This window comes from Otolemur garnettii, unplaced genomic scaffold, assembly GCF_000181295.1.
Source record: "Otolemur garnettii isolate 467f Iridium unplaced genomic scaffold, OtoGar3 scaffold00068, whole genome shotgun sequence".
In the NCBI taxonomy this organism is placed as follows: domain Eukaryota; kingdom Metazoa; phylum Chordata; class Mammalia; order Primates; family Galagidae; genus Otolemur; species Otolemur garnettii.
Window position 1 is genome coordinate 4836132 of NW_003852463.1, and position 13351 is coordinate 4849482.

Genomic DNA, 13351 nt, shown 5'->3' on the forward strand with positions numbered 1-13351 from the left:
CGCTTGAGCCCAGGAGTTGGAGGTTGCTGTGAGCTGTAATGCCATGGCACTCTGCCCAGGGGGACAGCTTGAGGCTCTGTCTCAAAAAAAAAAAATAAAATAAAATAAAATAAAATTAAATTAAAGGTAAAGAAACTCATCAAAATGCACTTATGATTTTCAATACTGCAACCTGTGTAATAGAGCCTTACTAAGTAATTAGTAACCTCTCAAATCTAATGTCATAGGAACTAGGAACACATCTGACCTTATAGTTTTAAATATTGCCTTTATTTTTTCAACTAACTTGAATAACTTTTATCCAACACTTATGTACTAGGATGAAAAAAAAAATCAATATGTGCTCCCCACTCTGTTCTAAAACCTCCCCTGTCCAATTACAACTGTAGAATCTAGACATAGGAAGAGTGATTTTTGTGAACTCACTTAAAGAACGTAAGTAGGTCTTTGTATTTATAAACTCTTTTCACCAAAATACTGATTGATCCTCATCCTGAGAGCAGTTAAAAAAAAAAAAAAACAACTCTAAGCTCACCACTCATTAATAACTCAATAGGAATATGGGATACAGCAGAGGCACTTCTGCTCTGTCCTTCTCTTTGGAAGCTTCCTACCAGGTGATAGAGACTTGCTGTGTGCTGGACCCAGTGGTTTAGGCTGGATGTGCAGATGGCTAGCTGTTCTTCCAGGAGGAACTTGGCTTTCATTCTTTTTACTCAGAGCTCTAGCTTGCTGCATTGGGCTAGCATTGATGGGGAGAGAGCTACTGCATTCTATTCTAGATGAATGCCACACTGTGAAAGAACAATGCCATAGGACCTGGGTAACTAACTAGTGTACACAAGCTCCCTTCAAAAGCCTAATCAGAACTCAAAAGCTATAGGAAGAACTCCCTCACATACAGATGTTGGACCTCTGCAGCAGAAATTACTCAAACTATTTACTAGAAATGAAAATTTCCCCATCCCATCCTTAACTTATTACATCAGACACCTTAAGGTGGGAGAAGGGAGAAAACAGAACTCTGACTCTAAGACAAACTCTAGAATAACTGATGCATGCAGGTTTGAGAACTGTTGTCCAGGATGTGACCCATGCCTTCTAATGGCATATACTCTAATGCCTGCAGATGCAATCACTGTGGATTAAGATTCTATGTTCAGCCTTCACCCAGCAGCATGGGTAACAGGACGAGACTTGTCTGCACTGGTTAAACCAGTGTCCAGGACAGGGATCCTGTCTGTTCTCACTGAGGTTCCTCATTCCCAGGGCCACACAACAAGTACAGGGTCATGCTGTAAGCAGAGCACTAGCGTAGTCAGGAGTAGACAGACCACCTAGTTAAGCTGTGCCTAGTTGGTCTTGGATCTCAGCAATCACATCTTCTCAAGAATTCATTCTCACAAAAACTACAAAGTGTCCTGCTTACCTGCAATTACCAAATCCCATGAGGTAAAAATTTTCTCAAACTAGAATTATACCCTGTTCCCTAAATCTTACTGAGAGTCTCAGGAGAAGACATGTGCCTAAGGTTATTCCTGGTGATGTTTTGCATAAAGAGCACTTAGTTCCACTGACTATGGTTGGGTAGCAATCATTACCCACTATGACAGAAGAAAACTGAGGTCACAGGTTAACTGGCAGCCACAGTGTTCATGTATGGTAATGGGTGGGGAGGTAACACACACAAATTATCTTCCTGAGCACATGGTGAGTGGATACGGCCCACAGGCCAAGCACCTTAGACTAACATTATTCCTTAGCTTACTGGGATACCTGCTGGCAGGTGCACTGGGGATGAACACAGCAAGTGTGTTGGATAACACGATCCAGTTGGGAAGTGAGTAAAGTGCATTTATTTTCTTCTGTTTGTTTTTTAATGAAAAAAGTCTCCTCTCTTCAAGCACCCAATGTCCACTGGGCTGAGAATGGGTGAGGTGAGGGCCAGCCCCACCTAGGAGAAGGTATAGGAATAGAAGGCAATGGCATTGGCGTTGTAGTCCATGGGGAGGAGGTGTCCGATGTGCCTGGCCCCTAGGCTAGCTGCACCCAGGGCAGAGGAGTGCCTTAGCTTCAGCAGGGTGAAGCTGGAGAACAAGTTCTGAGCCTGGATCTCTCTGCCCTGGGTCAGCGCCAAAAGAAAACCTGGAAGAATAACACAAGGACAGAGATGAGAGGAGACCAACAGCCAGGGAGGAGGAGGGGACGAAGATGCCAAGGCCCCAAAGCACTCCTGCAGAGGTGCTGGAGGAGCCCTCACGCCAGGTCACAAGCATACAAGGTGCACCAAGGCACATGGTCCCAGTAAGAGCTGTGGGTGCTGGAACTAGCAGCTCCCAAGAGGCCTGCCCTCCTCTCAGTTCCAATGGCAATGGGGGTGCTTGACTACTTCAGATGTCTAATGGAAACCATACAGCTGTCCGAGGTAAGACTGCCAGGACTGAGAAGTCATGTTTCTTTCCTTCTGGTTGGGATTATCCTGATTTGGGTTGTCACCATAAGTTATCACATGCTCGTCAGTGCTGTGATTTTAAATTAGATTTGTCTTTAACTTTTTTTTTTTGAGACAGAGTCTCAAGCTATCACCCTGGGTAGACTGCCATGGCGTCAAAGCTCACAGCATCTTCCAACTGTTGGGCTCAAGCAATCCTCTTGTCTGTTTTTCTATTTTTAATAGAGACAGGGTCTCCCTTTTGCTCAGGGTGGTCTCAAATTCATGAGCTCAACTGATCCAGCCGCCTCAGCCTCCCAGAGTGCTAGGACTACAGGCATGAGCCACTGTGCCCAGCCTACTTTTTTTTTTTTTTTTTTGCAGTTTTTGGCTGGGGCTGGGTTTGAACCCACCACCTCCGTCATATGGGACTGGTGCCTTACTCCTTTGAGCCACAGGTGCCGCCCCCCTCAATTAACTTTTTTTAAGTGGCCATTATTTATTTAATAAACCATGTAGAATATAACATCTTTTCAAGAGCTCAAGGAAGCTGGATGAGACATAATAAAAGGGCTCACAGGCAGAGCCGAGGGTGGGGGACTTAGCCAGAGGCAGCATGGCTTGTCCAGGCCCCAGGGCCCAGGTTCCAAGTTCTCTCCAGGGCAAGAAGCTGTCCTGGGCCACCTCCCTTCCAGCCCGTCCTCTGCCCTTACCCTCCCCTCCTCCCCTCACCCCACACTCACCTTCCTTCAATAGCTCCCAGCTCTTCCACACAGAGCCCACACACAGGATGGGGAGGCCCATCACCCCTTGGAACAAGACCTGGGCATAGAATAAAAAATGGATGCTGGGGGTTGACCAAGCCTCTTTAGTGCTGAAGAAGGTATTTTCCTCAGACCAACCAACCCATCCCAGTTACTCTCCTTTCAACCAAGAACCAGAAGAAGGCGAACTCAAGAAAAGAAAAAAATAAAATGGAGGAAAATAGGAACGCATAAAGGCAAGGGAGAGAAGAGAAAGGAAAAAGAGTTAAGCAACAATAGAAAGGAAGGAATGGAGGGAGGGAACTGGACAGGAAAATGACTGAGAGGACACAGCACACCACACACATCAAACCAATTTACTACATATGAATGCAAATTACAGCAGTCACTGAGGGAGGCACTTAAAGAACTTGCTTGTTATAGACATTCTGCAGAATATTTGATAGGATTCAACTTTCACCAGGTTTGATGGAGCAGTCCCATCCCTCATGAGAAAGGACCAAACTTGTCCCTTTCTTTCTGAAGGTGGCAGCTCCCCACCATCATTTCCCACCTCAACTCACCGGGTCAATCTCAGGCAACACTGCTACAACGTGTCTGCCCAGCACTTCCCCAGCCTTCATGAAGATATAACGGGAAAGAGGGTCCCCCTGCTGAGCACCTGGGGTAGGAGGAAAGGAACTGGTGAGTATCTGGGGAGGTACTTATCTCCCTGGCTTATCCCCTTCCTCTCTGTTGCAACACAGCAAGCACAGAAGCACCTATAACAGCAGGAGTCTAAGGATAGATGCCTGCCCCTGGCATGTGGCTGAGCACGCTTCCACTGCCCCCTCCCCCTCATGCCCTCTGGGAGGGTGCCCTGTCCAGAGGTGGCTCATTCAGACACTGGGAAGGCACCCCTCTAGAGGAGCATGCTGGCACCTGGTTTGTGCTCCAGCTTATACTGAGTTACCATGAGTCTGTCCCTACCAGTCTCTCAGCTCTGGGGAACAAGGACCCTGTCTGAGCAGCTGGCTAGTATTCCTGTCAGTGCCCCCCACCCACCTCCACCAGTCTGCTGCTGGTTGGCCCCTTCCTGGCTCTTCTGGAGAGACCTCCGTCCAGCAGTATCTAAGAGAGCCCTGGGAAGAAGTCCTGAGGGCTCAGCAATCCAAATTAAGACGGTATGGTATGGACTTTAACATACCACAGAGAATGAGCGAGCAGCGTGTAGACACACAAGCTCTATGTTCAGGTTCTCTTGACACCCAACAAACTCTGCCCAATCTTTCTATAATCCACTAGTTCTCTGAGTATGATTAGAGTAAAAAAAAGTTACAGGTTTGTCCAAAAGACAACTACTTCATAAATTTCTCAGAAACAGGCATAACGCCTATATAAGCCATGACTGATGCTAAGGAGAGAAATACAGATAATACAAAACAACTGTCATCAAAACCCACACACTCCTCTGTCTCCAAGGCCCACCAGCACCAAGAACAGTGGTGGCAGAGAACTGAGGTCACTTGGAGAAAAGAGAGGGAAATAGGTGTCCAGGTCCATTTGGACCCCACCCCACCCCCAACTGGGGAACAAGGCCAGATAAAACCCTGCCCCACCACCAGTACCTTCTGCAATTTTTCGGCAAAACCCAGCAAATCTGCATTTATCAAAGTCTCTATACAGGTGAGTGAGTATTCCCAGACGATCTGGCACCTAACAGACAGAAAGGGCACAAGACAGTCAACAGAAGCAAAATAAAATCCCCCATCTCTTACCCAAGTGGACTTCCTAATGTCTCTACTATCTAAAAAGCTAGAATAGATTTTGGGGTCTTTTTAGCTCCAGAAAGTACAAAGATTTGAGATTTCCCATTTGAGAAAAGTTCTTTGTCTTCCCCAACAATGAACTTCATTGCTTCTTCCAGATTAGTCAGAAGGCAGCACAGAAACAAATCTGTGTTCACCAAAGTATACTATTTAGTTCCTTGAAATTTCTTGAAAACATTTCTTTGGTCAAGGAAATCTAAGGAATATTACATACCATAACTCTCTCTCAAAGAGTCACAATGCACATTGGCAAACTAACAGTTCTGAGAAGTCCTGCCACCAAGAAATTCACATTTCTCTCAAACTTAACTGAACACAAAAGATCCTTCTTCCACCCCAACAAACTTACCCACGTTTAACACCCGAGGAACCAATACTTCCCCACAATACATTTTCATAAATGGAATGGCAATATACTAAGCATTTCATATGTCATTTGATTTCATCTTTGTAACAACTTTTTTTTTTTTTTTTGACAGGAGCCCCAAGCTGTCCCCCTGGGTAGAGTGCCGTGGCATCACAGCTCACAGCAACCTCCAACGCCTGGGCTCAAGCGAGTCTCTTGTCTCAGCCTTCTGAGTAGCTGGGACCACAGGCGCCCGCCACAACGCCTGGCTATTTTTTGGTTGCAGTCCTCATTGTTGTTTGGTGGGCTGGGCTACATTCAAACCCGCCACCTTGGGTGCACGTGGCTGGCGCCTTAGCCACTTGAGCCACAGGCACCAAGCCTTCCTGCTAATTTTTTTTTTTTTTTTTTTTTTTTTGAGACAGAGTCTCAAGCTGTCACTGTGGGTAGAGCACCATGGCATCATCCTAGCTCATAGCAACCTCCCACTCTCAGGCTCAAGTGATCCTCTTGCCTCAGTTTTTCTATTTTTAGTAGAGACAGGGTCTTGCTCGGGGGCTAGTCTCAAACTCCTCAGCTCAGGTAATCTACCCGCCTCAGCCTCTTAGAATGCTGGGATTACAGGCGTGAGCCACCATGCCCAGCCTTTGTAACTTTTTAAGAATGACTAAAGGATAGAGAAGAGCAGTAGACATAGAAGCAGAGTTTAGAACCAGGTGGCTGAGTCTGGACAGCTTAACTCCACTTCTTACAGCAACTGCTCTAGAAGTGATTTCTCTCCCTGGCCCCTGCTATTCCTCACCTTGGCCCAGGCCAAAGTTCCTCTTTAACCACCAATTTCTCAGCCCTGAGAATACAGGTACTACTTTCCGGCATCTCTAATCTCCTTCCTTGACCCCCAAAGACTAACTGACATCTATCAAAAAAATGTATCTGCCTTTCCTCTCCCTTCCACCTCCTCTCCCACCCTTTACTTCAGGTTCTGTTAAAGGCAGCTGTTTCCTAGCTCACCACAAATGAGCACAGCACAGACAAGGATTCAATCCCCAATACCCTGAGCAGAAGACTGCAACTCCCCAGATCTCTCCCAGCCCATCTCTTAATGGGCTCTCATGACCCATACAAGTCAGAGGCAGCTCTCCATCTAAGGCACTTGTTCAGATTCTGCCTGCTGCCTCTGTGCCCTGACCTTACCCTGCATTTTTTATTCTAGACTAGAAAGCCAACTATTTTCACTTCCCAGCATGTTCTAACTACCCAAGAATGAAGTCTGACTACCCCTCTGTCTCCAGACTACCCCTTCTCCTCCTGTCACCTTCCTGGAATGTATTATCTTTGTCATTCTGAATTTTGTTCTCACCTACAACTTCTCCACCTGCAGCTTTGATCCACAATGCACCCTGACTTCCCTCTGGTCCACCCAGTCCCTCCCCTACATCTACTTCTGCTCCAAATTTCTCACTGTCCTATCCAAGGTGTGTGTGTTGACAGAGGGTAGGGACATACCTGGAAATAGTTGAACATGGCCTGCTTGACATAGCCAATATCATGAGGAGCCACCTCTAGGTTGTCAATGGAGTCAAAGACGATTTTCACTGCTTTGTGTGCAATCCAGTAAGCTGCAGAGAGCAAAGAGGACTAAGAACATGGGAACAATCTCCATGAGCTCACCAGGAAGGAAGCTCAGACCTACACAAGGTAAATACTCTATTAGTGTTTTATAGCAAATTAAGTTTCCTGAGTGGCACCTGTTGCTCAGTGGGTAGGGTGCTGGCCCCATATACCAAGGATGGAGGGTTCAAACCCGGCCCCGGCCAAACTGCAACAAAAAAAATAGCCAGGCATTCTGGTGGGCACCTGTAGTCCCAGCTACTCGGGAGGCTGAGGCAAGAGAATCACTTAAGCCCAGGAGTTGGAGGTTGCTGAGAGCTATGATGCCATATCACTCTACCAAGGGCGAGAGACTCTGTCTCTTATTAAAAAAAAGAAGTTTCCTGATTCCCAGCATGGAGGGAGGGGTGCCTCTAACCAAACTGTATCTGATTAACCAATGTAAAGGAAAGCTAGAGGGGGAAAACAGAATAGGTGAGGCTGTGTCACACTAGCTGCCACTCAAAGATAAGATAAAGTCAATCATCACTAATGCCACTGGAGTCAATGCTATGAGCTGGAACCCAAGGCCCCTATGAAAATGTACAAAGAGGCAGTAGGAGTAGCATCTGCAGCCCTTTCCCTCTAGCAGACCAGAATGGCATCTCCTGGCAGCTATGGACTTAACCCACAGAGTTTTAACTCCTAAAGACTCCAAAAGTCTGAATCCCAGGTGCAAGTCACAGCTGAAGTACAAGGGCAACAGTAGGTCTGGCATTTGCCTCTCTATTATCTTCCAGACATCATGCTAAGCTTGGATTAGTCAGGTTCAGAAGCTATCCCCAGAGATCTCCAGAAAGCAGGCCAAGGGCAGGGAGAGGAAAATGGGGAGCTGAAGGAAGGGGAGGTCCAGGACCCTGAACCAGGCCCAGTCAGTGTGAGGTCACCTGAGCCTTCGTCTCCCATCATATGGCCCCAGCCGCCACATCCACGCTCAGAGCCATCAGGGTTGATGAGCCTGCAGGTGGAGCCTGTTCCAGAGATGAGCACGATCCCACCTGGGGAAAGGACATGGGTGGCTTAATGTGGCCAAGGCCTTGCACAGAGAAATAACTTCCAACTGTGGAAAGACAGGACAGAAACCAACCCCAGGCAAAGGGATCACCACTCAGTCTCACAGAGGAGAAAACTGAGCCCAGCTAGTTTCCCACCTGACGGTGAGGGACAGGGTCTCAGAGAAACACCAATCACATAGCGCCCTTCTCTGGAGGATAAAGAGGAACACAAGTCTGCACCTCCTTATCTAGCCAGTCTTCTGCACCTCCTTGTCTAGCCAGTCTTCAAGGGACTACCTGCGTTACTAAGAACCTCCTGTGTGCCAGGAACTGATACTCGTTCAATACCCTAAACTACCTTACAAATACAATTGCCCCCATGTCACAGATGAGGAAATGGGAACTCAAGAGAGTTCCATAATTTCTCCAAGATAGTACAGCTGTCAAAAGAGGAGCTGGAATTCAAATGCCAATCCTGTGACGCCAACATCTTTACACTATCACAGAGATTTCTCTCCTCCGTACTCACAGCTCCCCTCTGCCGCCCGCATCACTGCATTGCCCCCAGGAGCTCCCTGTTCTGCAGTGGAGTCCCATGTTTGACTCCACTCCTCACTTCCCATTAAGACACCTTTGCTGCCCTCCCTCCTTCTGCCTGGTCCTTGCTCTGGCAGGAATGTAAACTAATGAAAGGCAAGTCAAGGGGCATATGACAGAGGCTGCCTTCCAGATATCTGCAAGGTAAGTTTTACCAGCTACAGCCAAGGGGCTTTCCCAAGAAAACCAGTTCTCAGTCTTATCCCTCCCTCCACCTCCTCACCATCCGGCGTAGCTGTGGCGATGGAGCCGGCGGCATCAGTGGTGATTAGGTAGCTTTCACTCAGGTAGGGAAATCGGTCCCTCAGCTCCTCCATCAGGATCCTCACCGCATCCTCCTGATCCCCACCGCTCAGGGATAGGCCCTATGCCATGCGGGAGGTGAGCCAGCATGCAGAGCCCTGGACCCAGCTCTACTCAGCCCCTCCCCTCTTGCTGTCTGACTCCTACTCTCCACACCTGGCCATGTCCTACTCATTCAGCCCCAGTTCTCCTGCCACCCCACACAAGGGCCCCTCAGAAGGCTGTGCCTGCAAGAACTGGGACTAGGGATAAACAGAGTAAGATGCGATTCAAGTACCAGGCTTGGAACTTGGGAGGACAGTAGAGCTCTCAACAAAAGACCAGGCAGAGGAGTGAGGTGAGGGGAGACAGGGAGATGAAGAGAGAAGCTTAGTTTGGAGTGCTTGGTGTCTGGCTATGACTGCAGAGCATCTCACTGGTATGTCCGGGGAGTAACCAGAGCGACACCAACTTGGAAGATTTGAGTTGGAAATAACAATAGCTAACATTTAATAAATGCATATCGGTCAGCTCTGTTAATAACCTTGTGGAGATAGACCATATCATTTTACTTTCCCAACAACTCTGAAGTAGCTACTACTACTAACATTTTCCAAATGAGAACTGAGGCTTAGAGACAGAAAGTAACCTATTTAGGGTCACACAGATGTTAAGTGGCAAAGCTGGGATTCAAACCAGGGTCTCAGTACCTCTGCAAAGCCCTGTACTCTTCCAACACATTTGTGGCTTGTAGGTTACAACTGAAGCCAATAAAGTGGGTGAGATTATGAGAGTTTTGATACCAAGATCATCCAAACTTGGCTACCATTCTCCAGTGTTGCTTATGGTTCAACTCCCAGGTTCTATCCCAGACTCACCAAGCTTCGTAGAGGTACCAGAGGATCCACCCCTGCTTTCCGTTTGGCCTTGTGCACCATTTCATTGATCCGCTCCACACACTTGTCTTTCCCGATCAGCTGGCCCCAATCAAGGGAAGGAGGAGTTACAAAAGCTTACAGGACCTGTTTGGCCCCTACCAGCTGTCCTATGAGCCCCAGCCACCACCTCAACAGGAGTGACAGAGAACAGGATCAGAACCAAGACCTCTGGTCCCCTTAGTGTAGCTTTTACCCAGTGGTTGGTGCTCAGTCCATCTGCTTCTGCCAGGATCTGTCCATCCTCCGAGAGTAAAAGGACCTTGGATTGTGTGCCTCCCCTACAGAACACAAGAGGGCAGTCAGTCCTCTGTGGTTTGGTGTTTGCTGTGCTCTTTAACTGAAACACAGTTCTCCTTCTTCCCTTGGGGATGTCTTCCCTATTCTGCAATACCCTCCTCATATATCACCTAGTCCTTGAAACCTTTTCTAATGCATGGCCTAGCCCCCCCCCCCAATTAGTTAAGGCTCCATTAGTTAAGCCTTCACAATGCCTCCAAAGCTATTAAGACTCCCCTACAGTGGCTTGGCGCCTGTGGCTCAAGTGGCTAATGTGCCAGCCACATACACCTAAGGTGGCGGGTTCGAATCCAGCTCGGGCCTGCCTAAACAACAATGATGGCTGCAACCAAAAAATAGCGGGGCATTGTGGCGGGCGCCTATGGTCTCAGCTACTTGGGAGGCTGAGGCAGGAGACTCGCTGGACCCCAGGAGTTGGAGGTTGCTTTGAGCTGTGATGCCACAACACTCTACCCAGGGAGATAGCTTGAGGCTCTGTCTCAAAAAAAAAAAAAGACTCCCCTACAGTAAGAGTGAGCCCAATTGTTTTGTGTCTGCCTTTCACTAGACTATGTGTGCAATGGATCATTTATCTGTCCTCAAAATGAGCACAGGGCCTGGCACAGGCAACACTCAGTAAACCACTGCTAAATGAGAATGGTACATCTTTCTGCTTATCTCACAATGGCCAAAGCTGCCTAGGCCTTCAAGACACCCTTGTGAGAAATGCTTACATGGCAGGGAGAGCTTACATATAAGCAACTAACTCTCAAATGGTGGTTAGTGGGGGACATGGTAGATTAGGGGGAGAAATGTGATGGTGGGATGTATGTTTCTTTATTGATTACGTTTAGGAATGGCAGAAGAGGAAACTGAAGACCTGCTGATCAAACTCAAAGATGACATGATGTTTGAAGGGACAGTTAATGCACGAGGTGGCAGACTCAACATCCAAAAAGAATCTCTTGACAAACTGAAAAGTGGGTCATATCTTACAGATGACTGTAACAAGGAAGAATGCAAAGTCCTATACCTAGTCTATTTTTTAAAGGGATATGGATATAGCATGGGGGAGATCAATGAGTTCGTTTGAAAAGACTATGGGGGTCTGTGAGTCAGCATAGGATGTGGCTGCCAGAGGAGTGAATCCAATCTCAGATTCCAAGGTACCCTGCCCTGAGGGTACAGCCACCCTGATTTGACACACCAAGGTTCACAAAAGTTGTTACTGGCAGGGACTTGGTGATCACCTTGTTCAGCTTCATCTTGCCCACTGTCATATCCAGACGCAGAGCTATTACAAGCTTCGGAGCGGGGAAAAATTCAAGAACAGAGGGTTCAATCCAGTGTGAGAAGCAGGAATGGAGGAATTTGAGGCTTCAGGACAAGCTGGTATTCTGGGTCGGAGCTGCTCCATCTCCCAGACACTCCCTGCAAAGACCTGCGTCCCAGCTTACGCCCCTCTCCCACTCCCCACTAGCAACTTCATACCTGACATCAGTTCTGGAAATCTCTCCCCGGGGTGAGGAGAGGAGAAAAAGAGTTTGCTTCTGCGGAGTTAGTCGTTCGTGAAAGGGGCGTGGTTCCACCGTGAAACACAAAAGACACACCCACCCCCCGGGGTGCGGCAGTAGCACGCTCTGAGCCTCTGCAAGCGTAACAGCGGCGAGCACAAGGGTGCTTCGGAGCGTGCACACGCCTCTCCTCTGCAGGGCCTCCAAGCCCCAAATTCCAAAGTGGCAGGACTCTGAGGCGTGATGCCACCAGCTTGCCAGCCTGGCCACATCCTTCCACCCCACCTTCAGGCCTGGGATGCCCCAGGGGGCCCCTCCCAGGATCCTTCCGGGTCCGCACTCACCCCTCTACTCCCCCGTAGAGCGCAGCCATACTACTGCCACTGCTGCCGCGGATCCCGCCGTTTGCTTCACTCTCCACAGCTGCTTCCCTCTAGCCTGCTCGGCACCGCCCCGTGTCTCGTGACCGCTCGGCCTGTACTGCTGACTTCTACTGCGCGTGCTCCGGACGTGGCACGTGACCTTCACTAGTCCCAGGATGGCCAGGGCGCAGAGTCACCTCTGGGCTGGGTGAGTGGGGTCCGCACCGGCTCCTCCCGACCCCGCTCGGCCCCTCCCCACCGCGAGCCTGCTTCCCAAGCGGGGGAACCAGAAAGGGATGTTGGGGTTGGACCCTCTGAACTCTTCACTGCCTTACCCGCAGCTCAGCTCCCGGAAGTTGCTGGCAGCCCCGCCTGGCGCGTGCGCCTTGCTCCTGGGCCGTGTAGGTGTGACCCGCACTGTGACACAGGCTTGGCGGGACCCTGCGGAAATGTGGGATTGAAAAGCTGCGCGCACAAACCTAGGCACCCCACTCCTCCCCGGTGACATTAAACTTTATGATAGTTTCTGCAAAAATTACCGTAATGTTCAATGACACGTCTGTTTGGCGATGGCGAAAGTCCCACGTACACGGGCAAACACCGGCGCAGATTTTTTTACACTGTGCTCGTGTGAATATTCGTAACCGAGAGAAACTAGAAGTCGGTAGGGAAAGAAGAAAAGCCTCCAGGCTATCATGGCAGCTCTGAGAGGGAACGTTCAGCTATTTCTACGCACTCAGTTTAGTTCTTTTTGGAAGCTATTTGCGGGGAACATAGACTACCTGCCAACTAGCAGATATGGTTTTACAAGTTTTTAGTTGCTTTCCACCCTCCACCCTGCACCCTTTCCTTGCAGTGCATCAGGAAAGGGAATGGGCATCCGAAGAGGGAAAATACTGGCCAAGTGTGGGAGACAAGCTGGGGTTCCTGCGGCGCTTCCCCCGGGGAAATTCGGGGAGGGCCGCCAGCTGCTCTTGGCTTCTCTTCGGGAACATCAGCTAACTTATTCCCTGATTCTGGACCCTCCTTGACTGCCAGTGTCTTGTAGAGAAATCCTGGACTAAGCCTCTACTTCTCTGATAGCCACGTGGGTCTGATTATGCTTTGGTATAAAAATTTGTCATACAGTGTGTTTAAACTAGAAGTGAGAGCTTTGCCTCACTTTCTACCTACCTACTCGGAACGCTGAAGCACTAAGTGTTAACTCAAAAAAGTAAAAAGTAAATCACTACATAATAGAGAATATTAGAGATGAGGGTAGGATTTTTTTATGCGCACCTGTGATATTTTCATTCATAGCACATCAGAACTGAAAGGTACTTAATCCAACACACATGTTTTTACAATAAGAGAACTATTTTCTGGTGAGTTTGTTTTTTTTTTTTTTT

The 13351-nt window shown here is 48.5% G+C and overlaps 1 protein-coding gene across 2 annotated transcripts; it reads right to left on the bottom strand.

Annotated features, from left to right (window-relative positions):
• Positions 1–1833: 1833 nt before the first annotated feature.
• On the bottom strand, positions 1834–12076 carry NAGK (N-acetylglucosamine kinase). Of its 2 annotated transcripts, XM_023515267.1 has the most exons (11): positions 11946–11964; positions 11338–11391; positions 10005–10089; positions 9752–9850; positions 8815–8956; positions 7887–7997; positions 6856–6968; positions 4803–4890; positions 3759–3856; positions 3175–3253; positions 1834–2145 (listed from the first exon to the last, which is right to left on the bottom strand). In XM_023515267.1, the coding sequence occupies exons 4-11, from the start codon at positions 9809–9811 to the stop codon at positions 1955–1957; spliced, it is 882 nt and encodes a 293-aa protein (XP_023371035.1). In that variant the 5' UTR covers positions 9812–9850; positions 10005–10089; positions 11338–11391; positions 11946–11964; the 3' UTR covers positions 1834–1954. The 2 variants fall into 2 exon arrangements, with proteins under 2 accessions (XP_023371035.1, XP_003793477.1); XM_003793429.3 differs by lacking the exon at positions 11338–11391 and having other exon boundaries at positions 11946–12076.
• Between the last annotated feature and the right edge of the window lie 1275 nt (positions 12077–13351).

What these genes read in the sequence shown, in the direction of transcription:
- NAGK (XM_003793429.3), bottom strand. Translation starts at nt 11,974, where the DNA reads ATGGCTGCGCTCTACGGGGGAGTAGAGGG. An exon ending in CGCCACAGCTACGCCGGATG is followed by an intron (nt 7,998 to 8,814) that starts GTGAGGAGGTGG and finishes TCCTTTCCCCAG; the next exon opens with GTGGGATCGTGCTCATCTCT. An exon ending in TTGCCGAAAAATTGCAGAAG is followed by an intron (nt 3,857 to 4,802) that starts GTACTGGTGGTG and finishes CTCCTACCCCAG; the next exon opens with GTGCTCAGCAGGGGGACCCT.